Source organism: Sorex fumeus, unplaced genomic scaffold, assembly GCF_029834395.1.
Source record: "Sorex fumeus unplaced genomic scaffold, SorFum_2.1 ptg000061l, whole genome shotgun sequence".
In the NCBI taxonomy this organism is placed as follows: domain Eukaryota; kingdom Metazoa; phylum Chordata; class Mammalia; order Eulipotyphla; family Soricidae; genus Sorex; species Sorex fumeus.
This window is the reverse complement of record NW_026606118.1, coordinates 15,927,491-15,954,526: the sequence shown is the minus strand read 5'-3', so window position 1 is coordinate 15,954,526 and position 27,036 is coordinate 15,927,491. Positions and strand designations below refer to the sequence as shown.

Here is a 27,036-nt window from a genome sequence, read left to right as displayed (position 1 = left end):
GTCACATCCAGCGATGCTCAGGGTTTACTCCTGGCTCTGAACTCAGGAATTATTCCTGGGAGTGCTGGGGAACCATATGGGATGCCAGGGATCAAACCGGGCTGGCCGTATGCAAGGCAAACGTCCTGCCCTCTGTGCTCCGGCCCCAAAAGGAAGGGTCCTGGTAGCGAATTTGTTTATTTATTTATTTATTGCTTTTGGGTCACACCCAGCAATGCACAGGGGTTATTCCTGGCTCTGCACTCAGGAATTATTCCTGGCGGTGCTTGGAGGACCATATGGGACGTTGGGAATCGAACCCGGGTCGGCCGCATGCAAGGCAAACCCCTCCCCCCTGAGTGGGGGGGCCTACAGCTGGAATGTTCTGCGCTGCCCCCTTTGGTGGGGGGAGATGTGGTCAGGGTGAGGGCAGAGTGGAGTGTAAGCCCCCGGGGGCCTGTCTCTGCCTGTGGTGCCCAGCACCATAACCTATATGTTAGTGGACACTGCCCCCCTCCTAGCCCCCCACCCATGGGAGCAGGACTTGGTGGCCAGTGATGCCTGTTAATCCGTCCTTGGCACAAACATGACCATTGAGGAAGTTGTGGGGTCACGGCTGGTGGCAGGTGTGGATCCCGTGGCAGGGCTGCTGACTTGGGGCTGGGTTCCTTCCCTCCAGGAGCACATGCCCACGTTCCTGTTCAATGGCTACGAAGACCTGGACACCTTTAAGCTCCTGGAGGAGGAAGACTTGGATGAGCTAAACATCAGGGACCCGGAACACAGAGCCGTGCTGCTGACGGCGGTGGAGCTCTTACAGGAGTATGACAGTAAGTGCCTCCCACATGCGGGTGTTCACTGCATGGCAGCCACCCTCCTCTTCTCTGGGGACAGGTGCCCTGACCTGTGCGATCAGCCACATGCGGCCTCTGGGAGCTGTGGCATCGGGGGTCTCACAGAGCAGCCTGCCTACACCAGGGAGCCAACCAATGACCTCTGTTTGACACAGGCACTTTAGTGCCCGAGTCATCTCCTGGCCTGCAGATTTCTTTCTTCTCTCTTTCTCTCTTCTCTCTCTCTCTCTCTCTCTCTCTCTCTCTCTCCCCCCCTTTCTCCCTCTCTTTTCCCTCCCTACTTTCCTCTCCCTTCCTTCCTTCCTTCCTTCCTTCCTTCCTTCCTTCCTTCCTTCTCTTTCCTTCCTTCTTTGTTTTCCTTCCTTCCTCCCTCTATCCTTCCTTTCTTTCTTCCTCCCTACCTCCTTTCTTTCTTCCCTCCCTCCTTTCTTCCCTGCCTACTTCCTTCTTTTCCTCCTTCCTTCTCTTCCTCCTTCCTTCCTTCTCCCTTCCTCCTTCCTTCCTTCCTTCCTTCCTTCCTTCCTTCCTTCCTTCCCACCCTCCTTCCTTCCTTCTTTCCCTCCTTCCTTCTTCTTTCCCTCCTTCCTTCTTCTTTCCCTCCTTCCTTCTTCCTTCCCTCCTTCCCTTCCTCCTTCCTTCCTTCTCCTTCCTTCCCTCCACCCCTCCCTCCCTCCTTCTTTCCTTCCTTCCTTCCTTCCTTCCTTCCTTCCTTCCTTCCTTCCTTCTTCCTTCCTTCCTTCCTTCCTTCTCTCCCTCTTTCCTTCCTTCTTTCCCTCCTTCCTTCCTTCCTTCCTTCTTCCTTCCCTCCTTCCCTTCCTCCTTCCTTCCTTCTCCTTCCTTCCCTCCACCCCTCCCTCCTTCCTTCCTTCCTTCCTTCCTTCCTTCCTTCCTTCCGTCCTTCCCCTCCCCCCTCCCTTTCACCCAGAGTTGCTCAGAGCTTACTCCTTGCTCTGTGCTCAGAGTTCATTCCTGGATATGTACAGGGGACTGTATGTGGTGCCAGGGATCAAACTCAGTCAACTACGTGCAAGGCAGGGGACCATTTGGGATGCCAGGAATTGAACCCAGGTCGGCCACGTGCAAAGCAAATGCCCTATACTCTGTACTATTGCTCCAAAGTCAGATTGCAGCTTTCTTTAAAAAATACAGCCAATGCCACTTTAGAAACTAAGTCAGGTCACTGGTGACAGAAATGATGAACAAATGAGAAGCTGTCCCTTCCCCCAGCCTTGGCTTAATTACTTCTCAAAACACACAAGGAGTTTTTCTTACAGATTGTATTGGTTACTAAATAAAAGAAACCCTTCAGGTTCCATTAAAGAAGGGCAGGTCCAGAGTGTGTATGTAGAGCAAAGTGTTCGTAGTGCAAAATCCCAGTCAAAATCTTGGCTTGTTTCGCCAGCCCTGGAACAGAATCTAGCTCACAGGATTCACTGAGCAATCTATTTAAATACACTCTAGTGTGTGTTCCCCAGCCCGAACTTGCTTTTTATTCTTTGCTCTGACATCAAAACTATTCCTGAAATGATTCATCGCTTCGCCATGAACCTTTCCAGTGGCTGAATTCAAATGCATTTTCTTCGCCTCTGCTCTGCTTCAAGGAATCTCGCTAACAAATGGCATTTCTATTGCTTAAAAGACACACCAAAACCATGTTTAATGGTGGGAAAATAATTGTATGTTGCCAAAATGGATCAGGCCCAAGAGATGTGGGAGCAAGTATATCGTTCCAGATAAATCCCCGTCCTCCTATTAGGTCCTCCCTCAAAATTAGCTGATAACATGGAGGACCGCTTATCCCCCAGTTGATGCCCAAGTTCTCCATAAACACACCACTTTGGGGGAGATGAGGAGCAAATTGTGTCCATAGTTCCTATGGCTTTCTCACCAGGGGTCCTCGGTATTCGGGGACACTGGGGAGTGTGGGGCCAGGCTGTGTGGAAAGATCCTGGCATAATGCCGGGTCTAGCTGGCCGGCTGTATTAGGAGCAATTAATATGAAATCATCTCATCTCCTGGACCACATCTGCTCGTAAAATAGCTCATTGGCTTCTCCTCAGCTGCCGAGAGCAGCTGGTCTTTCAGCCCCAGGCACTCCCTTGCCTCTTGCCTGCAAGGATCAAGGCTCAGTCTTGAGAAGGAGGCAGGATTCCAGCTGAATCAACTTCCCCATGCATTGGCCCAACCTCACTGTCCCCTGGGATCATTGGTTGGCACCTGGGGATTTTTCTTCAGGGGCCTTTTTGCCTCTGAGGATGCCACCTCGGAAGTCTCGAAGTGGGGTTGGCTCCCTGGGACATGCCCTTTCTCCTCTCTGCTGGACTGCACCTTGTCGTCTCCCTGTATGTCACCTGATGTACGATTGATTTTAGAGCAGAGACTTGAAGAGCTCAGGAAAGCTCAATAGTCTGACGGCAAGGTTATGTGAGATTAGAGTAATAGGTGTCAATATTCTGCATTTAATAAATGAATCAAGGGACTGGAGCCATAGCACAGCGGGTAGGGTGTTTGCCTTGCACACAACCGACCCGGGTTTTATTCCCAAAATCCCATATGGTTCCCCAAGGACCGACAGGAGTAATTCCTGAGTGCAGAGCCAGGAGTAAGCCCTGAGCATCTCCAGGTGTGACCCAAAAAGAAAAAAAAAACAAGCAAACAAAGAAATGACTCAAGTAGCTGCTATCTTAGAAGAACACAGTTGAGTCGCAGCAAAATAAATTTCTACCAGCAGACAAAGATCTGTGGGATCTTAGAGCTCTCTCTCAAGAGTTTCTTAGCGGATGCCCATGAGAGCTTGCTTTGAGGTTACCCAGTGCTTAGACCTGTGCATCCATGCCCAGGAGTGCCAGCCAGCAGCCAGTCTCTGTGCAAAGGGCTCTTGCGTACCCAGCCATAGTCCCTCACCTGGGTCCTGACACGACTGTCCTTGTTCTGCCAATTGAAAAGTTTGTCTTTTGTTATTTTTACAATTTTCCAGTTTTTATGGAACCTGGATAGTAGAGTGGCTAAGGCATTTGCCTTGCACGTGTCCAACCTATGTTCAATACTAAGCATTTCATATGGTTCTCCCGAGCACCACCAGGAGTAATCCCTGAGCATAGCTTAGTGTGACCCAAAAAGCAAATAATAATAATAAATAATAGTTTTTTTTATTTAATTTTCAGTTTTTGACTTTTGGGGGGCTATACCCTGAAGTACTCAGCGCTTCTGTCTCTGTGCTCAGGAACCATGTATTAAAGGGGATAGAACTTTGGTCAACCATGTGCAAGACAAATACTTAAATGCCTGTCCTACCTCTCCAGTATCTGAAAGTTCTTTAAGGAAACCATTTTTTAAGGCTTTTTCATCATCTGCTCCTGCTCGTATTTCACCAAGAAATCTTCTGGTTCAGATTCCCCTCCTTCATTGTCCTTTGCACTGAAGTAGTCATGTTAGTAACTGTGGAGCGAGGGTAGGCCTTGAACCTGCAGCACAGCGTATAGCTTACGCTGCCTCCTTTCCCCTAAGTGCTTACTTGGGAAGCTTCAGTTTTGCTTTTTAGTCTAAACTTTGTTGTGCCCGAGTTCCAGATCCCCAGTTGCAGAGAGACCAAGTCCACACACGATAATGCAAAAGCAAATGAACTTTATTACTATCCCAAGCCATCGCTAGCTCGAGCTCGGGTTCAAGTCTCATCCAACGCAGTGGAGTCTTGACAAGGACCCTGACTCCAAATCGCAAGCAGTTTATATAGGGTTCAGAGTTAAGAAGTAATTTATATACTGGTCTGTTTTTAGCATTGGCCCTATTACAATGGTGGTCAGCAATTAGGCAATAGTTCGTAACAGTTTCTAAGGTGGATACATGGCCAGCCAGACCCAACTGCCCAATTCCTTATCTCAGCACATTATTCAACTGGGAGTCTACCAGAAACTGCAAGTCCTGCTCCAGGGAAACAGAAATTGAGGCCAACTTGAGACTTAACATTAGCTGCGCTTGTCATGGCATAAGTTTCACTTTCACAACTTGAGAGTGAGCTTCTTGCTTCGGAAGTGACTGTCAGGGGCTGGAGTGATAGCACAGCAGGTCGGGCATTTACCTTGCACACTGCCAACCTGGGTTCGATTCCCAGCATCCCATATAGTCCCCTAAGTATGGCCTGGAGTAATTTCTGAGTGCATGAGCCAGGAGTAGCCCCTGTTCATTGCCAGGTGTGACCCAAAAAGCAAAAAAACAAAAGAAAAAAAATCAACAACAACAATAAAAAGTGCGTGTCAGCTTTGACAAATGTGTCCCGTGACTTGGCTGACTGAGGTTGTCTTCAGGCTTTGGGAGACACCTCTACTCCTCTAAATGCCCTGTTCCTGGTGGCATCATCCAGAGCCAGACACAGGCTGCCTTTCCATGCCATTTCTGGGACCCTCATTTCTGTCTGATTCCCATTGGTCAGCACTTTGGAGTCTGTTTTGGCCTCCGTGGTGTGCTGTGCTGTCTGGCCAAAGCCGGGCAACATGGTTTCCTCTTCCTGGCTTGTAACTGATAGCCCAAAGCCCTCATTTTAGAAGTCTCGCTTTCCTAAATAACAGGCTAGGGGAGCGCCCGAGGCCAAATCCACAGATTCTTCCACTCCATGAGCCATCACTCTAGAATGTTCCACTTCATGTGAGGGAGTGTGGGGAAGGGGAGGATTTGACCTCAGGTTTCCAGTTAGTTTATTGTTTCATTCATCCCTTTAAAACTTTGCCCTCCTTATTTTGGGGTGCTGCCATTGAGGACTCCTTCTACTACCTGGGCGTATGAGTGGATCCTAAGGAATGACCGATACACACCATTCTCTGTCATCCCGCAAAATGACTTGAGAAAAAGCATCATTTCTCTTTTTTTCTTTTTTTTTTTAATTCTATTTTATAGGGTGGTTCACAATATTTGATTACAGTTAATATTCAAACACCAATTCTACCACCATTACACCTCCCCACCACCCAATTTGGGATGTTTCCATTCTAAGCCCCAATCCCAGTCCCAAAGCACAACTGAAATAGTATATTTTGTATAGTCTGTTATGGAAAACCATCTTATAATGTGTCATGAGGCCGCAGATGTGGCCACGTGGTCCAGGAATACATTTACTCATACATGAGACTAGGCCTGAGTGTATGGAGACTAGGCCTTGAGCATGGCGGTGGTCGGGAAAGAAAAAGCAACATTTCTGTCTTACTGGTTTCCTTTTCCTTTGTGTGGAGGTGTGCCATCGAGGGAAGAGGAAGGCAATGAGACCTGGGTCCCCTTTGAATAGCGAAATAATAGAACAAAGCCTTTCCAGGTAACCTTGGTCCCCCGAGGCCAGGGCTCTCCTTCCAGAACCTGCTGAGTCACCTTGCAGAATGCCCAGGCCATGCCTGATGTCTTGGCTGACTTGCATGCAGCAGAAACGCCTGCTGCTTCTCTATGCAAAGGGCCTGAGAACACACATATTCAACTTCCACTTGTGCCTGGCCAAAATAGTTAGTATTTGGTGACCCACCCAGAGGGTGTCCTGAGCACTCTGGCTCCACTCTTGGAAGTCAAGGGCTAGAAGAGGGCGGGAAGGAAAGACCATCCTGTCAGACCGCTCAAAGCCAAACGTGAGGTTTGCAGGCTGGGGGTGTGGGCCCAGTTGCAGAGTAGCTGCCTACTTTGTGGGATCCCTGGGCTCCCTACCTGGTATCGCATGGCCCCCTGAGCTCTAGCACCCCTTCCCCTGTACACACACACACTCCACACTGGCTCAAATGCGGTGTGTCCTTTGGCCAGTCTAGTTCTGCTGAGAGAATAGGAGTGTCAGCAGTGTCGCCAAGGGCTCCCCTCTCGAGGGCTATGAAACTTGATGTTTCGTTTGCCACTTTTAGCTTTCTGCTGTAAAAGCTGAGGTGCTTAAAGCAGATCTTATTACAGTGTTCTAAGGCACATAGGACCTAATATACCCTCACGAAAGGGAATGTTTTGCCCCTCTGCTCCTCTGCTGTGTCATCCCTGAAAGGGACCTCACTGTTCTTACCCCATTGTTCACGACGCTCTGGCTGTCTCTTAGACCAGAGTCATCCTCTGTGTAACCCTAAAGGGTATTAAAAATCCTCTCTCTTTGTTGCCGTCTCTGTCTGTCTCTATCTATCTCTGTTCGTGTGTGTGTGTGTGTGTGTTTCTCCTCTTTCAAAACTTACATTTTGGGGGTTTTTGTTTGCTTGGGGGCCACATCCAGTGATGTGCTTGGCTTCACTCCCGACTCTGCACTGGGGACTCACTCCTGGCAAAGCTTGGGAAACCATCTGTGATGCTGGGAATTGAACCCAGCTTGGCCATGTGCCAGGCAAGCGCCCAGCCTGTTGTACTATGGCTCTGGTTCCTACCAAACTCATCCCGTTTAAGAAAAGGAAAATATCCTGATCTCATGTACTGTTTTTTTTTTTTCTTCCAATTTTTCCCCCAAATTTTATTTTATGAAAGTACCATGAATTACAGAGTTATTCATAGTTGGGTTTTTGACATGCAGTGTCCCATCACGGTCCCCCTACCAGTATTCCCTGGTTCCCTCACCTACTCCCTCCCCCACCCAGCCCCAGCCTGCCATCTTGACTTTGGCTGTTAAGTTTGGTCCCTTAACTTTGGCTGTTAAGTTTGGGTCTCATGAGTTCAGTGTTGTCGACTGTGGTTTGGATATTTAACTCTGTCATTCCTTAACACCACCGATGTACCTGAATCCCCTTGACCCCTGCTCCCGTTGCTTCTTATCTCTCTTCTCCCCTCCCCCTTCACTCTATTTCTTTCTTTCTCCTCTCTATACTCTGGGACCAAGAGTGATCTTACTTCTGAGTAATCAACTCATTTCCAGTAGTCCCAGGCTAACGATTGTATGCTGATGAATGGGAGTGCGTATCCCCTGGTTTGGGGGGACCTGAACCCTCAGCTGTTGTTCCCTTCCTGACTCTATGCTCGGTTTCTCCTGCCCGCTAGGTAACAGCGACCAGTCTGGGTCCCAGGAGAAGCTGCTTGTCGACAACCAGGGCCTTCGGGGCTGCTCGCCGAGGGACTCGGGATGCTACGAAAGCAGTGAGAACCTGGAGAACGGTAATGTCAGCCTGGCCCGGCTTGCTGCCAGCCATGGGGCCAGCCCGCAGCCCTGTGCTTTGACTAATGACCCTCGTTCTTCCTGAGTGAACCTGAATACTGGCCATAGGAGGGGGACTTTGCAGGATGTGGTGCTGAGTTAAGGACCTTTTGAGGGGTGAAATTCTCCAGGGGTCTTAGGCTGTAGGTGTTTGGGGGGAGTGAGTCCCCTGCGATCTCATCAGTTCTCACTCTATCCTACTTGAATGAATGAATCTGTGACTTGTTCAGAGCAAGGAGATTGTGAATAGGTTCAGCTGAAGACTTGGCTCAGTTTGCTTCATAGCTTTAAAATTCTTGGTTTTTTTTTTTTTTTTTTTTTTTTTTTGCCACACCTGGTGATGCTCAGGGATTACTCCTGGCTCTGCACTCAGGAATTACTCATGGCTGTGCTGGGGGACCATATGGGATGCCGAGATCGAACCTGGGTCAACTGCGTGCAAGGCAAATGCCTGACCAACTATACTATTGCTCCACCCGTGCTTCATGTCTTTAAATCCCTTTCTTCTGTAATGTAATATGGGCTTCTCTTTTATAGATTTTTAGAAAATTAGGGAAAGGGGTAAATATTAAATAATAAACACCCAACATTTATTAGACAAGGAAGACAGAAATAAATCGCTGGCATTTAGTAAACACTATGGCAATAGGGTTTGGTGTTTCTATCTGCAGTCCTTAAAGATCATTCAAACCCTACAATGCTTTTTCTTTTTTTCTTTCTGTTTGGGGCCACACCCAGCAGTCCTCAGGGGTAACTCCTGGTTCTGCACTCATTCCTGGTGGGCTCCAGGGACTGTATGGGATGTCAGCGATCGAACTGGGGTGGACTGCGTGCAAGGCAAGCAGCTTACCCGCTGTAGTATCTCTCCATCCCCATGCAATCCTTATTTTCTAGAAGACCTTAACACTTAAAACAGATGGAACAGTTGCTGCAGTCCTGGTTTGTTTCCTTTAGATCACTCATGGGGAACCTTTTACTGTCAAGGAATTTGACTTCTTGATTCATCGTTTGCAGGTCATACAATATAGGACAGTCTAAGAAGCATCCGTGTTTGTCCCCTTATCGCCCAGGGTCAGGCCACATGGTACAGGGCCTTATACAGCCCGGAGGCTAGCCAGTCCCCACTGTGATTCAGATCTTTTCCTCACCTGGCACCACCCGACTTTTCAGTAGACTCTGAGTTATAGTAGATGGTATTTTAGACTTTATTTTCCATAAGTATGTCCAAACCTGTATTCCAACCACTTAATGTCCTCATATAATAGCCATTGATATCTGGGCTTTATTGAGCTTTTCTGGTTTTGTTTTTGGCCCACACCCAGCAGTGCTCAGGGCTTACTCCTGGCTCTGCACTCAGGGAATCACTCCTGCCAGTGCTCGGGAGACCATATGGGACGCAGGGGATCAAACTGGGTGTACATGCAAGGCAAGTACCTTGCTCACTACTGTTGCTCCATCCCTTTATTGAACTTTAAGGGAGAAAAAAATTGCTTTGTATTTGTTGTAAGGAATTTCTTCAAATATCGTGATTAATACACATGCACACAGGCAGAAGAGCTAGTAAGAGTTAAAGCAGGTAAAACTGTATGTGGTTTTGCATGTGGCCAACTTGGGTTCAGTCCCTGTACTCTATGGTCCTCCAAGCCCTGAGTAAACTTGGGTATAAGTCAAAAACAAAATAACCAACCCCCCGCCCCCCACCCATACACACACACATACGCATACACGGTAAAATATGCAGATCTATTATTTAAATTTTGTTAAAAGCATGTCACAAACTTAAGACAAATGATTGATATTCATCTACATGTAACTCTCAGGCTATAAGACAGAGCATTCGATCTCCTTAATTCGTAGCAATGTCTTCTTCTAGAATGCCCTTTTCCTGGCAGTTCTATTGATTTTCAGCATCGCTCTCAGATTGCATGAATGGAGTTGAAATGAGGTGGTCATTGAGCTCATTCCAAGTAAGCTTACATAGCCAGCTATTATAATAATGAGGTGGTAACCCAGGCAGGGCCATTGCCCAGTGATTTTGAGGTCATTTGGCTACACCTAAGGAATTTAACCAAGATTCAGGAATAAAAAGCTCCTGAGAGACTGAACATGAAGCCAAATGGGGAGCTTGAGGAAAAGAATAAACCCACTGCGCAAGCCTTTGAGCCTTGGCAATGGTCAGTGTCCTGCCATATTTCCCCTGTGGCTTTAGACAGTCCCAGCACCACCTTTACAGTCCCCCAGAGAGGCAGCTGCTGGGGTGCTGCTAGAAAAATGGAGGGACAGGCGCACCAATGATTACAACCACATCCTGTGGAAATAACCACGGAAATAGTGGTCATTTCACCCCATCTCAATCCAAAAGGGAAGGAGATCGACATCACATTCTAGAGAAGTCCCTTGGTCCCTTTATCGTGAGACTCAAGAAGATTCCAGCGCCTGGGGTTTTGCTCATCCATCTTCCACTGCAGTTGGAACATTTTGAACATCTTCTCGGAGAACAGGATGCAAAACCAGCAGGGTCCTTATCAGCTTTGTCCCGCTCCCGTTCATCTCCCTTCCCTGGATAATGATCAGGCAGCCCGGCGTATTCAGACATGCTCAGAATCACAGGGGGGCCAGTAATAAAGCCACTTTTTTTTTCCTTTTTTGGGTCATACCGGCAATGCTCAGGGGTTACTCCTGACTCTGCACTCAGGAATTACTCCTGGTGGTGCTTGGGGGACCATATGGGATGCAGGGAATTGAACCCAGGTTGATCTCGTGTGAGGCAAATAGCCTACTTGCTATGCTATAGCTCCAGCCCCAAAGCCGCTTCTTCTTCACAAGATCTGTCCACTTAGAAGTCAAAGGCTGGGGCTGGAGCGATAGCACAGCAGGTAGGGCGTTTGCCTTGCACGCAGCCAACATGGTCGACACAGGTTCGATTCCCAGCATCCCATATGGTCCCCCGAGCACCGCCAGGAGCGATTCCTGAGTGCATGAGCCAGGAGTAACCCCTGAGCATCGCCGGGTGTGACCCAAAAAAAAAAAAAAGCAAAAAAAAAAAAAAAGAAGTCAAAGGCTGCAGTATGAAAAACAGCCAAATTCAATGTACATTGAGCTGACACAATCAACATGATCTGGACTGTCACAGCTTCGTTGTGGGTGGGGGGCTGTCGCTTTGAATCAAGGTATGTGATGAAGTTGTGAAAGTGCACGCTGGTGTTTGTCAAGCAAAATCTCAGGGTGACAGATGAGCTGTAGAGAGCCCCTGTATGTACAGATAGTGGGGTTCTCCCTTCTGCTTTAGTGAGCAGGAGTGGGGCTACAGAGCGGGTCCCCAAGCTCTCCCCTCTCTCATGGCTGAAAGTTGTTGCTTAGGCTACATTTTACTGTTGACTGGGACCAGCACCACATATTACAAAATCCCCTTCATCCAGGGATTTACTGAGACAGGTGCACATGGAAGGTGCGCAGTAAACAGATTTAAGATCATCAATTTTAGTAACTGATCAAACATCAATTTTAGGAAAGCAGCATAAAATATGTAATGAAAGTATGAAATGACCAGAAATCCACAGTTCAGAAAAACTGAAAGTGTTCTAAAATTCTTTATCATTTATTTTATTACTGTTATTATTTTGGAAGGAGCCACATCCAGTCATGCTGGGAGCTTACTCCTGGCTCTGGACTCAGGGATCCTGGAGGTTTGGGGGGACCATTTGGGGTACTTGGGATCAGACTTGGGTCGGCTTTGTGTCACACAAGTGCCCTCCCCACTGTACCATCTCTCCAGCCGCCAAACTGAAAGCTTTTTATTTGGGGGGGTCACACCCAGTGATGATCAGGGGTTAGTCCTGGCTCTGCACTCAGGAATTACTCCTGGCGGTGTTGGGGGACCATATGGGATGCTGGGGATCGAACCCAGGTCAGCCCTGTGCAAGGCAAACGCCCTACCCACTGTGCTATCTCGCTCTGGCCCCTAAAGCATTTTAAAAGCAAGATGATTTCAAAGTGAAGTTCATATGAAAAACATAAAGGGAAAACCATCTTTAGTGCTTTGTCTTCTCAATCATTGAAAAGGTGGTACCCACCCTCCCCCACTCCTCACCTTTGTTTATTGCAACATGAAATCAAAGCACACGATTTTGATGCTCCCCGGACACAGGCCTCCGCAGGGCAGAGATAAGACCTAGTGCTGCAGCTCAGAATATCTGACTCTGGAGCTCAGCTGCTTAAAGGTCTATAGTGGATTAGCTCAAACCCCAGAAATCCAGCACCTGTCAATCATGGGGGCCTTGTGGGCTAAGGAACAGCAGCCACAAGAGAGGCTGCAGTCCAGGGCGTAGCCATGAACCACCCCACACATTATTTCTGATACATTTTGTAGATTTGCTGGAGCACAGCGGGTAGGGCATTTGCCTTGCATGTGGCCGACCCGGGTTCAATTCCTCTGCCCCTCTCAGAGAAGCTGGCAAGCTACCGAGAGTATCCTGCCTGCATGGCAGAGCCTGGCAAGCTCCCCGTAGCATATTCAATATGCCAAAAAACAGTAACAAGTCTCACAATGGAGACGTTACTGGTGCCCACTTGAGCAAATCGATGAACAACGGGAGGACAGTGCTACAGTGCTACATTTTGTAGCTGCATCTTCACCCAAAGAACATGCTGGCTTTGGGAGATCACCAATTCAATTCAGAAGTCAGCTTCTGCTCGTCAGACTTTGTAAAACAGAGTCTCAGGACTACAGATGAGCTGGAGTCCAGGGGACATTCCTCTCTCTCTCTCACCTCTTCCCCATTCTGGTCTAGATTCATCTGTCTGATGTCCACCTCCTGAGGGCTCTGTGTAGTGAATGAATCCTTGGCTCAAGTACCTGTGGCTCTAAGACCTAAACTCTGTGTCTCCAACGACCTTTCCTTCTTGGCAATAAAGGCCAGCTTTTTTTATTTGGAGTGCTGGGGACTATTGGCTACCGCAGAGAAACATTTACCCTGGGTCATGGGAGCTAAAGGACCGTCAGTGCCCGGGCTGCATGGAGAAGTCACACAAGCAGAGGATGCTGTGATAGCTGTGCCTCTTGTGCCTTGTTCCTGCCTGAACGTTAAGAGCGGCGAATCGGAAATTGCACACTGCTCGCTTTCTGGAAAGTGAGCTTAAGGGAGTTTTACGTGAAATGGGGTCAGGCTTACTGGCACTGCAGGTGGCCGTGCAGTTCTGCAAAGCCCCCCTTTATGGCAAGACTAGAACTCATCCTTAAGGGTCCCTCTGAGTCTTTTGAATACTTGAAGACCACTCTGACATGCACCCAGGATGGGTCGTCTGAGCTGCCCTCAATAGTCAGTGGAGTAGCCCAGGTGTTCAAGTATTTACCAAGTACCTTTCAACTGCAGGTTGCGATTCCTTAGTGGGGTGTAAAATCAATTCAGGAAGAGCCATTTTATCAGATCTGACAAGATCAGGATGCATTCGTGATGATGACTGTTGTTTGTTGGCAATCATTGTTTCAGCCCCGGAGACTGCCTGCACATGTGCAGTGCTGGGCATAGCACTTTCAGCTTCACAGTTGTGAGGCAGATACCCTTTTTTGTAAATTTTCTTTTTTTTTTTCCTTTTTTTCCCCTTTTTGTTAGCCCTGCAAGCTACCAAGAGTATCTAGCCTGCACAGCAAAGCTTGGCAAGCTACCCATGACATATTCGATATGCCAAACACAGTAACAAGTCTCACAATGTTACTGGGCCCGCTCGAGCAAAATCGATGAACGACGGGAGGACAGTGATCAGTGATCGGTTTCTTTTTGTTGAATCATTGTGAGATAGACCCTTACAAAGCTGTTCATGATTGGGTTTCAGTCATACAGTTCCAACACCCATCCCAGCACCAGTGTCCCTAATTTCCCTCCCATCACCCCCCACCATACCCCCAGACTGTCTCTAGAACAGGTACCCCCCCCCCGCCCACCCTCTCTCCCTCCCTCTCTTTTGGGCATTGTGGTTTGTAATACAGATACTGAAAGGTTATCATGTATCCCTTTACCTATTTTTTATTACTCAGTTCTTGTCCAGGGTGATCATTTCCAACTATTATTGTCATTATGTTCCCTTCTCTATCTTACCTACCCTCCACCGCACACACCTGTGGTAGATTCCAGTCACTGGCTCATCTTTAGCATAATGCAAGCTCTACCATTGTTCCCAGGTCCCTGACTTGTATGTCTTATCAAAAGGGCAGGGCTGGAGCAATAGCACAGCGAGTAGGGCATTTGCCTTGTGCGCGGCCAACCTGCGTTTGATTCCCAGCATCCCATATGGTCCCTTGAGCACCGCCAGGGGTAATTTTCCTGAGTGCAGAGCCAGGGGTAGCCCCTGTGCATCACTGGGTGTGACTCAAAAAACAAAGCGAAACAAAAAACAAACAAAAAAAGGGCAGAGTCCATTGTTACCCATCTGCCTGTCCTTGTGTTTGGAATTGATGTGGTGAATTTAATATAGCCGGTTTGAAATGGGATGAACTGACAGGAAGCTAACCACACAGGAATCAGTTTTTCTCTGCTGCTAACAGCAACCCTCATCAGATGCCCTCATCCTGGCTTTTTCTTCGTGCTCCGTTTCCCTCATTTCTGCAGATTGCTCGCAGAGATTTTGCTAGAGGATGTCTTTCATCTGCCCCTAAAAATCATTTCCTTCCCATAGTGGATACTGCCCACAATCTTCCCCTCCCATCAAATCAGCCACTCACCCCACTTCCACCCTCTTCTACTCAAAAGATGAGCCTGCTGCTTGGGGAGATGTCAGAATTCTGCATGACGATCCTTAATACAGATGTTTGCCAAAGGGTGTCCAGGCTCGGTAGGAGAGCATCTTCCTAGGGAGACAGGAACTTGTGTCTCCAGACAGCTAGTGGCATTCCAAGGCCACAAACCAAGTGTGGGACCCTGGCATGCCTGACCACTAAGTGTGTTCAAGCCTCAAAACAAAGGTGAGCAATGAGACACTGCACCAGGAAGGGGACCGGAAGAGAATGTGTTTGCTGGAGCAAGAGACCAGGAATGTATTTGGATACAAGATTGTGGCTTTTGAGTCCTGAGAATCCCTTGTCTTTGCACTTTCCTTACGTGGTGTGGGTTTGGGGGGTTTTCTCTTTGCTGATAGTAAAGGAACAATGTTGTTCCTCTGTTGTATCATCTCAGGGTTCCCCTCAGATATGTCAGCCCCCTGTCAAAGCACTCACCAAATGTCTTAATACCCAAAACTGTAACAAAGGGGACAGTCCATTATCATGTGTTTGCTCGTGTCAGAGAACTGATCAGGCTTGGCATCACAGCCTCTGACCTATATATACATTCACACTGAGGCTTAGCAAGCCATGGTTCATCAATTAATATCCGGCAACAGTCATCCTCCATTTAATAAAAACTAAAAGTCATCAAATTCATCTAATAAACCGATCTTGGGTGGCATTCATTAAATAAGTAGCTGATGTCATGTTCAAAGATCAGTCTAATCATTTATTGCAAGCCAGGAAGTTGCTTCACTGGGACCCAGAACCATTGAGCAGGGGTCTAGATGGGGCCTGAAACCCTGGGAGCTAGAACCTATCATCCAGTGATGTGGTACATGTGATATTTCAGGAATGTTCACTGGACGGATGGTCTCTGGCCTTGCGCATCCCAGCCGGTTTGCTTGTTTGTTGCAAGGTTGGCTGGTTGCATTGCATTTCCTTCCCCCACCGAAGCAGACCTCTCCGAGGGGGAAGAGACTGCAGGATGTAGTGGGAGCTGCCTGTGAGTGTGAACGTTCAAGGGTCCTGTGTGTAGAGCAGTGCTCAGGACATTGACCAGCTGGCTGTGTGGATTCTAGAGGGGGCGTGGGTGACCCAGGCTGGGGCATGGGAGGCTGGATTCATCACACTGGCTGGCCCAGCACACAGTCTTCGAGTCCAGCCCAGTGAGGTTGTACTGGGCTTGCCTGGCATGCAGCTGACAGGCATGTAGCATGTTCTATTCCTGACACTGCATATTTTACCCCCACACCACCACGGGTTATTCTTGAACACAGACCTGGAGTAGACCTTGGCCATCACTAGTTGGACCCCCTTCCCCTAACAAAAAAGGACAAGAATTATTTCTAACATGACAGTGGGACCCTAAGGGGCTAGAGCGATAGTACAGCCGCCAGTAGGGCATTTGCCTTGCATGCGGCCGACCCGGGTTCGATTCCCAGCATCCCATATGGTCCCCTGAGCACTGCCAGGAGTAATTCCTGAGTGCAGGAGCCAGGAATGACCCCTGAGCATCGCTGGGTGTGACTCAAAAAGAGAGAGAGAGAGAGAGAGAGAGAGAATGAGGCTCTAATAACCCTGGCTCCTTCTCGCCCCTCTCCCTATTCTGAACTGTGGTTTTCTGTGTACTGGGGCATAGAGGAATGAGGGAAAGTTTCCTTAGTGCATGCAGTGGCCTTGAGGCATCTGACGTTCTCCCTGTGTGGCTGGTTTGGGGCTCACTCCCAGCTGTGCTCAGTGATCACTCCTGGAGGAGTTTGGAGGACCAGATGGGGTGCTCGGGTTGGAACCCAGGTCCACCTCGTGCAAGGCCAAGAGCCCCACCCTCTGTCCCAGCCTTCCAGCGCCTTCTAGGCTTTCATTTTCAGGCACGCGAGTGTGAACATCTCTCTCGTCCCGCAGGCAAAACTCGGAAGACTGGCCTCCCGTCCTCCAAGTCGAACGCCGAGGGCAGCCTTCTGAAGCCCTTCGGGAAAGGCCAGCTGGGCACCTACCCGACCCTGCCGCGGGCCAAGCCGGGGGCCGGCACACAGCCCGGAGAGGTGGGCGGCGTCCCCGCACCCCAGCCCTGCGTGCCCCAGCCCTGCACGCCGGCCTCGAACCCCAACCGGAGAAGCCTCCCGGTGTCCATCATCTGCCGCAGCTGCGAGAGCCTGGACGGCGCCCAGCCCGGGGGGCAGTGGCCGCGCTCGCACTCCCTGGACGCCCTTCAGGGCGAGTCGGAGGCCGGCCCGGCCCAGCCTCGCCAGGGCCCAGCGCCCCCCGCTCCCAGGGCCCCCGCAGTGCCCCCCAAGTCTAGCCCGTGCCCCCCGCGGGGTGACCCCACGGCTGACCACGCGCTACCACGGCTACTGACCCAAAGCAAGAGGTCGTCGGAGCCCCAGAAGGCCACGACGGTGGCGGCTAGGAAACTGGACAGCTCCCCTGCCGCGACCCCCAGCCCCGATGCCCCGCCACCCCCTGCGGCTAAGCCCGCTTTGACTAGGACCTCCCTGGACGCCTCCCGCAGAGGACACGGCTCCGAAGGACCTTGCCAGCCCCTCCCGGGTGGCAGCGACGTGCCCGAACCCGAGGGCAGGGCCCCTCCGGCCAGGAACCCTGCGCAGCCGCCCCCGGTGCCCGCCAAGAAGAGCCGCGAGCGCCCGGCGCTGGCCAACGGGCTCCCCGCGCCCGACGCGCCCGGCCTGCCCGCCAAGAGGACACCCGGCGACTGCGCGCGGCCCCCCGGCAGCCCCCCCAGCGCCCGGCCGCCCCCCTGGCTGGCCGAGCTGCCCGAGAGCACCAGCCTGCAGGAGCACGGCGTGAAGCTCGGTCCCGCCGCCGCCAGGAAGGGGCCGTGCGCGCGGCCCGTCCACCTGGAGACGCTCACCGAGGACAAGCTGCGCGCCGAGGGCATCGACCTCACCGAGGAGCCCTACTCCGACAAGGTGCCCATCCCGCCCGTACCCGGCCCTCCTCTCCCTCGCTAGGGCTGGTCTTCCCTCTTCCCTTCCTCCCCTCTTCCCTTCCTCCCCCCCACTCCCCTTCCTCCTTCTCACTTCTTTTCCTTCTCTTTCCTTCCTCCTTCCCACGTTCTTTCCTCCCTACTTGCCACTTCTCTTTTTCCCTCTTCCCTTCCTACTTCCCACTCCCCTTCCTCCTTCTCACTTCTTTTCCTCCTCTTTCCTTCCTCCTCCTCTCTTCCCTTCCTCCCCTCTTCCCTTCCTACTTCCCACATCCCTTCCTTATCTCCTTCCCCCTTCCTTCCCACTTCCCTTCCTCCTCTCTTCCCTTCCCACTTCCTACTCCCCTTCCTCCTTCTCACTTCTTTTCCTTCTTTTTCCTTCCTCCTTCCCTCATTCCTTCCTCCCCTCTTCCCTCCCTACTTACCACTTCTCTTTTTCCCTCTTCCCTTCCTACTTCCCACTTCCCTTTCTCCTCACTTCTTTTTCTTTTCGTTCATTCCTCCTCCTCTCTTCCCTTCCTCCCCTCTTCCCTTCCTACTTCCCACTTCCCTTCCTCTTCTTTCCTTCTTCCTTCCCACTTCCCTTCCTCCTCTCTTCCCTTCTTCCCCTCTTCCCTTTCTACTTCCCACTTTCCCTTCCTTCTCTCCTTTCTTCTTCCTTCCCACTTCCTTTCCTCCTCTCTTTCCTTCCTCCCCTCTTCCCTTCCACTTCTCTCCCCTTGTCTTCTTTCCCTTCCATCCTCTTCCCACTCCTCTCCTTTTCTTTCCCCTCCCCCATTCTCTTCTTTCTTACCCCCTTCCTTTTCCTGTTCCCTCTTCCTAACCCTCCTCCCCTCTCCCCTCCCCTCTCCTGCCTCCTCGCCTTTAATTGTCGCCAGCTGTGCTTAGCAGGGAACCATCCCCAGTGACAGAACTGGTTCCTTGCTGTTTTGCCACCCAGGAGGGGCTGGCAAGGCCCTTCGGAGCCGTGTCCTCTGCAGGAGGCGTCCAGGGAGGTCCTAGTCAAAGCGGACTGTTCTGCATTCCAGTTTCTATATCTTCCTCTGTGTGTGTGTGTGTGTGTGCGCGCGCGCGCGCGCATGTGTGTGTGTGTGTGTGTGTTTACATATTAACAGAACCTCTCTTTATATATCGCTGTATGTAAACTTGCCATTTTATGCACAGTAATAACCTGCATAACTCTCCCTTGGAGGCATTATTTGGATCAAATTAATTAAATGGGACCATCCCTTGAAAGTTGTGGAAACCTCTTCAGAGAATATATATTGTGCGGTTGGGTGAGCAGAGAGGGTAGGGATGGGGGAGATAATATAAAGTACCCTCCTGTACCCAAAACATTGGGATAATGAAAAGTAAAATTTGTTTCCTATTTGAAAAAAATACATATATGATTGACTTTGGAGACAGAGAAATGATAGCAACATCGCTTGGGTTCCACCTGGAAATGCCTGCTTGTTCCTAGGGTCAGGAGTGTGGGGGGTGCTTGAGAGTAAGACCCTCCGGCCACCCTCTTCCCTTCTCCATGACAGCCTCTTGGAGGAAAAGTCAAGCAAATTCTGGTCACTGCTGAGTGAAAATGGGGGAGTAACATAGGGATTGGACACCGCGGCCGCTGTGGGGGGACACAGCACAAGTGTCCCTCTCCCTGCTGCTTGAGGGTCTGCAAAAGTGAGGGCACCAGCAGGAGGTGGAGCAAGTTACTATGTTTCCAAACGTTTCCATGGAGATAGCCTCCTGGGCATCATCAGGAGGTGAAAGCCCTTCTCTGAGCAGACAGGGGTGTGACTCAGTGCCCAGCAGGTGCTTCCTGACGACCAGCCCAGGTTTGATCCCTCTTCCCGGAGACCAAGAGTGGACAATAGCTCAGGGGTAGACCAAGCGGGAGGATTTGGGTTCCGTCCCCAGCAAACAATACCACCCCAAGCCCATTCCCAACTGTCTAATGCACACTTTAGTCGTTTTTTGAGGGGTGTGCATGTGTGTCTTTTTTTGTTTGATTTGGGGGCCACACCCAGCTCTTCTCAGGGGCCATGCTCTTGGCTCTGCCCTCAGTGCTCATTCCTGGCCGGGCTTGGACGCTATGGGGTGCCAGGGATCGAACCCAGGTCAGTCTTGTAGAAGGCAAATACCCTATCTGCTGTAGTACTACCACTCACATCCTTCAAGGGCAAACTTTATTTATTTATTCATTTCTTTAATTGTTTTGAGGGGGTGGATAATACCCAGCAATTCTCAGGGGTTACTCCTGGCTCTGCACTCAGGAATTACTCCTGGAGGTGCCAGGGGGAGGGGGAGGAACCCTATGGGATGCCGCGGGTCGAACCCAGATTGACCATGTGCAAGGCAACTGCCCTCCCCACTGTACTATCTCTCCTGCCCCCTTGAAGGCAAACTTTAGAGGATGTTTTCCAGGAAGCCAATGTCTGAACCAACCTGTTTGCAGTTCTTGAGAAGGGAGCGAGTCTCCACCCCCGTGACGGCCCCTATTCTGTTCTCGCCCCCAGCATGGCCGCTGTGGCATCCCCGAAGCCCTAGTGCAGAGATACGCGGAGGATTTGGATCAGCCCGAGAGAGATGTGGCAGCCAACATGGACCAGATCCGGGTGAAGCAATTGCGCAAGCAGCACCGTATGGCGGTGAGCACGGGGTGCCCACTTAGTTAGGGCGCATGATGGGGACTCCCAGTAGTCACAAAGGGGGCGTCCCATGCTGGAAAGGAAGCCCTGCGCTGGGGAGGTAGGGGGAGGAAGGAACTCACAACACATACTCAACCAATTCTATTCAAAAAACAGTGTTAGGGTCCAGAGAGATAGTTCAGTGGGTAGGACACTTGCCCTGCTTGTGCCTTGCATTTGGCTAAGTCGAGTGTGATCCCCAGAACCCTATCTGGTCCCATAAGCACTGCCAGGAGTGACCCCCAAGCACCTCTGGGAGTGCCCACACCCCTCACCCCTGCCTGTATAGTTTTTGAAGTTTAGATAACAGTAGGAAAGTTCTGAAAAGTCCATCTAGTTATTTCCAAGAAGGTAGAAAATGGGTGTTTTTCCTGTTGTCAGAGCTATTTGTTACAAGACTTTTTGTACATGTCAGTATTTCACAGGGTTTTTATACACGTCAGTATTTCACAGGGTGTGTTGGTGGATCTGTCCTAAGTTAGTCCATCTCTATTTTTGGAAACATTTCCATTTTAGTTTTTTTGAGTCTCTCTCTCTCTCTCTCTCTCTCTCTCTCTCTCTCTCTCTCTCTCTCTCTCTCTCTCTCTCCTTTTCCTTTTTTCGGGGTAGGAGGGTTATACCTGGTGATACTCAGGGGCTGGAGTATACTCCTGGGGCTGGAGTGATAGCACAGTGGGTAGGGCGTTTGCCTTGCATGCAGCCAACCTGGGTTCAATTCTCAACATCCCATATGGTCACCCGAGCACCGTCAGGAGTAATTCCTGAGTGCAGAGCCAGGAGTAACTCCTGTGCATCACCGGGTGTGACCCACCCCCCCCAAAAAAAAGAATTACTCCTGGCGGTGCTTGGGACCATATGGATGTCTGGAATTAAAACCGGGCTGGCCACATGCGAGGCAAACACCCTGCCCACTGCTCTCTCTCTCTCCAGCCTCTCCAGTTTATTTTTTTTTTTTTTTGTTTTGGCTGTGTTTGGGGGCCACATCTGGCAATGCTCAGAGGTTATGCCTGGCTCTGAACTCAGGAAATGTTCCTGGCAGTACTCAGAGACCGAATGGCATGCCAGGGATGGAGCCCAATTTAGCTGTGTTCAGGGCAAGCTCCCTACCCACTGGACTATCTCACTGGTCCCAAAATGTTATCAAAAATTGATAACATTTGTGTCCTCTTTGAAAAATCAAGAGAGGACTTTTGGGGGGATGGGGAAGTTGAGGTCACATCTGGTGGTCTCAGGTCTTCTTATTCCTGGCTCTGCACTCTGGGATCACTTCTGGTTGTGCGTGGGAGACCCTACGGGATGCCAGGGATCGAACTGGGGTCAGCTACAGGCAAGGCCAGTGCCCTCCCCTCTGTGCTTCCGCTCCGGTCCAGAGAGGAGACCCTGGATTCGAGTCTTTGCCTTCTCGTTTATGTGAGGCAGGCCATGTCTTGCACAAAGGGGCCCTTTCAGAACCCATAGTGACCCTCCCAGTGTCACCCACCCAAGGGGCCCTCATGTGGCACACATCAAGGACTCTCTAAAAACCTCCTTTTCCTTCCTCCAGATCCCAAGCGGCGGCCTCACGGAGATCTGCAGGAAACCCCTGTCCCCAGGCTGCGTGTCCTCTGTGGCCGAGTGGCTGGTGTCCATCGGCCTGCCCATGTACGCGGGCGCGCTCACGCAGGCCGGCTGCTGCACGCTGGGCCAAGTGCCTTCTCTGTCCCACTCTTGCCTTCAGGAGGCCGGCATCACAGAGGAGAGACACATCAGCAAGCTCGTGTCCGCAGCCAGACTCTTCAAAATGCCTCCCGGACCCTAAGGGACCTCCCTGGACCAGAGGCCCCTCGTCACTGTGCTTTCAACACGGAGGCAAACCCACCCACGTGGGACCTTCGCAGATTCCCCAAGAACGGGCCCCGGGTGTGGCCAGAGGACGGGAGCCTGCCACGGGACAGATGAGCCTCTCTTCTCCACTACAGCCCCCCCAAGGACAGGGAGGATGTCCACCCCCCTTCACACATACACAGAGAAAAGACAAGCACTTATTTTTGTTTTAAGAACACAGGATGAACCAAGATGCCAAGTTGCCACAAATGTGGTACCCGGCCCCTGTGAGCCTTAGCTGGGCCAAAGTACCAGACTCGGGGTGATTCCACTCTCTTCACCATGCTCATTTGTTCAACAGTAAAACCTGGCTGCATTCGAAAACAAAACAAAAAAAGTCCTGTTCTCCTTTAGATACAAGACATTTTAATAATTGCTTTCTTGCAATCAGCTTTTATTTGCCTTAATATAAGCTTTTACGCAGTTAATCTAACTCATGTTCACTGCCCTGTAACCATAGTTCCAGATCTCCAGCTGAAATTGCCGTCTACCCCTGTCTGGGCTGTTTCTCTTTCTCACTCTAACCAGGCTGATTTTGTAAGTTGTTGTTGTTGTTGTTGTTGTTGTTGTTGTTTTTCCTTTTTTAACAGGCACAATTTTGCTGTTGACGTTTGGTTTTGAAACTACAAAGCCAGGAGAAGCTCTCAGAAATTCACAAAGAAATGTTTATTCATATGTGTGTGCCTGTGTGGGGTGTCGGGGGGAGTGGGGGGAGAGAGAGAGAGAGAGAGAAAGAGAGAGAGAGAGAGAGAGAGAACTATGTTGTCTCCTTTTAACCAGTTGAGTATTGATTTCATATGGGTCACAAGCTCTGTTAAATTGTCCAAGACCATGGTTAAATGCAGTCACTGCTAACAGATCACCTTTGCAATACAAAGTCCTTTGCAATACAAAGTCCTTATGACGATAAATATTTCAGAAAGATATTTTTTCAGAAGTGAGAGCCATTAATGGAAAGTCTGTCCCTTTTGGGGGTCTTGTTTTATGACCAAGACCATCATTACCCTTCACTTCATTTATTTGGGTAATTCTTTTAATTCAAATAGAGGGTCACTAAAGCCAAACCAATTACCGTAGCATTTCAGGAATGGCCTATTTTCTATTTACTTGTTTTACAGCTGACTTCAGCCTAGGCTGTTCTCTTTTTCGTTCATGTCTGACCCTTCTAGTATGTCAACATTGGGATCACTATGTCATGGAAAGTTCCCATTGTTTATGAACTGATTTTCTCATCACTTCCATATGTGAATCCCAGGCACTGAGAGCAATCTTTTCCAGTGGAAACTCTTGGACCCCAAAGCGATGAAAAAGTTCTAAAAGTATTCATCTCCTTAGGAAAACCAGTCATTTCCCTCAGGGAAGAGAAAGCGAGGTCACTCATGACAAAGCCATCTTGAGCCTTTGTTTCTGCAGAAAAGGACAATCTCAGGTGATGCGGGACTCACACATGGAACTGCATTTTCTAAAGGAGATGTTTCTTCCATGAGCTTTGCTTTCTTCAAGATGCTCTTTGGAGAGGGGGTGCATATGCCAGACACAAAAACTGCCAAATTCCTATTGAACCCTAACCCACACAGCTAACATGTTTTATCCAGGGCAGCGAACTTCCCAGGAGTGGGGACCCATTTGTAAAGTGTTGACCTGACTGCTGAGTAATTTCAGGACTGGGGGAGTCGGGTGCCGTAAACTGGTCTCATCCTGACTCACGTCTCCTCCTCCAGACTTGACCTTCAGAGGATCATGCCCCATGTGGCAGCCGAGCGCTCAGCCCCCCCACTCCCCTACCCCCCCACCCCCAAACACCCCCCCCCCCCCCCCCCGGGAAATATGCACTAGGTCAAAAGGGGTTGTGAAGAGCTTATGTGGATTCCCAAGGGTTAGTTCATTTTCTATGTAAGGTTTTCCTGGAGGGAGTAGAAGTGGCAAGAAAAAGGAGAACTTGGTGAATCTGCGGTTTTGAGAATGCCAGTGTGTCTGTGTCGCCCTTTGGAATTCATCGTCTCTTGCCTCAAAAAAGCAAATTCAGGAGTCCTTTTTCGTCGTGAGATCTCTAGACTCTGAGACGTTCAAAGTTGATTTTATTGTGCTCCTTGTTGTAATGTTTAAAATTTTTTTTTAGTAGTTGTTGGACTATCTTTGCTAGAAAACTGTGTGTGTGTGTGTGTGTGTGTGTGTGTGTGTGAGAGAGAGAGAGAGAGAGAGAGGTGACTGAGGCGGTTTGGGGACACCAGTGAATGTTACAGCGAGTCAGGTGGAAGCTTACGCAAGGTTCCATTTTCATCAGTCACCCTTTGTACAGAATGTTGAGGAACAGTGAAAATGGTCTTTGAAAAGCACAAAAAGAAATCTGGAAAAGCAGTTTGGCTCAGGTAGCTACACATGGATTTTGTGTGAGTTTGACTTTTGAAAGCCGTCTGGAAGGGATTGCCGCCCACCCCAGCACTGTTGATGTTCCCCAGAACCAAGAGGCAGATGGATTCTCACGGCCTTGCCTTAGGCGGAGACCCCTAGTTCTGCCCCAGACCCCCAGCGCTGGTGAAATAGGAAACGCCGAATCCGTCGGAGACTCGTTCCTGACATAGCAGAGTTTGCTTTCATAACTGCAGCCAAGGAAATCGGTGTGTCTAGGCAATGCTGCGTGTGTGTGCTGTTTGATTTTAAGAGGAAAATTTTAAAAAGTAGCCCAAGTTATCTTAATTTTTAAATTGATAGAGAAAAACAGTTGAGCAAGTTATATAACAACTAACAACATTGCACTTTCTGTATATGAAATCAATATTTAAATAACTTATTTTTCTCCATTGCTGTTCTTAAACATTGTAAGTAGCTGTAATATACCAGTACCGATGTTCTTGCAATTGCTTCGGCCCGAGAAAGCTGTGTATTGTTTTAAAAATTGTAAAAATTACTGTGATGATTCATTTAGCAAAAAAAGAAAGGTGGACAGAAGGGTTTTCCTATGTATCAAAACTTGTCTATAATTATGTCATCTATGTACCTAGGGGGGAAAAAAAGCAAATAAATTTCTCCAGTTGACTCTGCCTCCTTTATTGTTCCTTGGGTATTTCAAAGAGGAATAGAGAAGAAATTAAAGGGGATCTGTATAAAGTGATTTAAAACTGAAATAGCAAAAATCATAGTTATACACAGTTACGTCTACGACACCATTGAAACTAACTGACATGCTTTTAGATAGATTCTCAGCGTTTTTCCTGCAAATACCACATAATCAAGTCGTATAATCAGCACCTTCAGCTGGAAGATTTTGTTTGCGGGCCATACCTGGAAGAGCTCAGGAGATACTCCTGGCTCTGTGCTCAGGGATCACTCTTGGTCGGCTTGAGACTGAACCCAGGTTGGCCCTGTGCAAGGTCTTACTATCTCTCTGGTCCTCATTTAATTTTACTTCGATTCCTCCGCCCCTCTCAGAGAGCCCGGCAAGCTACTGAGAGTATCTCGCCTGCACAGCAAAGCCTGGCAAGCTTCCCGTGACGTATTCAATATGCCAAACACAGTAACAACAAGTCTCACAATGGAGACGTTACTGGGCCCGCTCGAGCAACTCGATGAACAACAGGAGGACAATGCTACAGTGCTACTCTCAAATTATTTTTAATCTGCGTTAAATTCCTCAAATGGGTTTTATTTAAAGAAACTCCACCATGACTTTTTGTTGTTGTTGTTTGGCAGCCATATCTGGTGGTGCTCAGGGCTTACTCCTGGCGGTGCTCAGGGGATCAGATAGGGCGCAGGGGAGCCAACCCAGGTCAGCCGCCAGGTCAGCTGTGTGCTAGTCAAGAGCCTGACCCACTGTCCTATTGCTCCGGCCCCTGTCCGCCGCACTCTCTTAATTTATTTTGTGGAATGAGTCATTTCACAGTGTGTGTGTGTGTGTGTGTGTGTGTAATAGGGGGAGCCAGTCTGAAATGTCTCATTATTTTAAAGGACTAACAAGTGTGTGTGTGTGTGTGTGTATAATAGGGGGATCCAGTCTGAAGTCTCTCATTTTAATGGACTAACCATAAATCTCAACTGTTCTTCTCTCCAGCTAACGCCTAAGAAATAGTGAATTCCGTAAAAGATTCCTAAGAACTGACAGATTCTCGAAGTTGATCCCCACCCATCCCCAGGGGTGTGGGTCTCACATGCAGATAAAAGTTGCTCAGAGAAAGAGCAGAGACAAGAGCTTATAGAACCACACAGTTCCTTTGGGGGGGGGGGGGGGTCTTAGATGGCTTCTGTTTGGGGGCCACGCCTGGGTCTGTGCTCAGGTGCAGTGCTCACTTGGCAGTGCTCAGGGAACCATATGTGGAACCAGATTCCAACCAGGGTCAAGACTGCAGCCACCTGCTAGATTAGTGCCTTAACCGTCGTACTATCTCTCTGGCCCAAGAGGATTGTGTGGCTTGCCTTCCTTCCATCCTCCTCCCTTCCTTCCTTCCATCCTTTCTTCTCTTTTTATTGAATTGCTGTGAATGACAGTTACAAAAGTATTCATGTTTGGGTTTCAGGCATACAATGTTTGGACACCAGCCCCTCCACCAGTATCCACGTCCCTCCACCAGTGTCCCCAGTTTCCCTCTTGTCTACCAGCCTCCCTTTCTTTTCCCCTTTTTAGGCCCTGTAGTTTACAATGCAGTTACTGAGAGAAAATGAGCACCATCCTTGTCTGTGCAGTGACCACTTCCCTCCAGGAGCGCTGGAGGACTTTCTTATCCATGAAAATGCACTCTCAAGAGGATGGCTCATCAAAGACTAAGGGCAGAATTGCAGTTCCTTACTCATTATGCCTCTGGCACTGCCTTGAGGACATCCTAAAAAGGAAATTTTGCTGGCGC

At 49.5% G+C, this 27,036-nt stretch overlaps 1 protein-coding gene across 4 annotated transcripts in view; it reads left to right on the top strand.

Moving 5' to 3' along the window:
* The window catches only part of SASH1 (SAM and SH3 domain containing 1), a 212,438-nt gene extending 189,627 nt beyond the window's left edge, over positions 1-22,811 (top strand). For 3 of the 4 annotated variants that reach the window (XM_056126078.1, XM_056126077.1, XM_056126080.1), the window contains 5 exons: positions 659-809; positions 7,803-7,916; positions 16,619-17,643; positions 20,165-20,296; positions 21,879-22,811. In XM_056126078.1, the coding sequence (XP_055982053.1) occupies positions 659-809; positions 7,803-7,916; positions 16,619-17,643; positions 20,165-20,296; positions 21,879-22,133 (1,677 nt within the window). In that variant the 3' untranslated portion in view covers positions 22,134-22,811. The remainder of the gene's footprint in view (positions 1-658; positions 810-7,802; positions 7,917-16,618; positions 17,644-20,164; positions 20,297-21,878) is intronic. The other variant, XM_056126079.1, reaches the window with a different exon arrangement.
* The last annotated feature ends 4,225 nt before the right edge of the window (positions 22,812-27,036 follow it).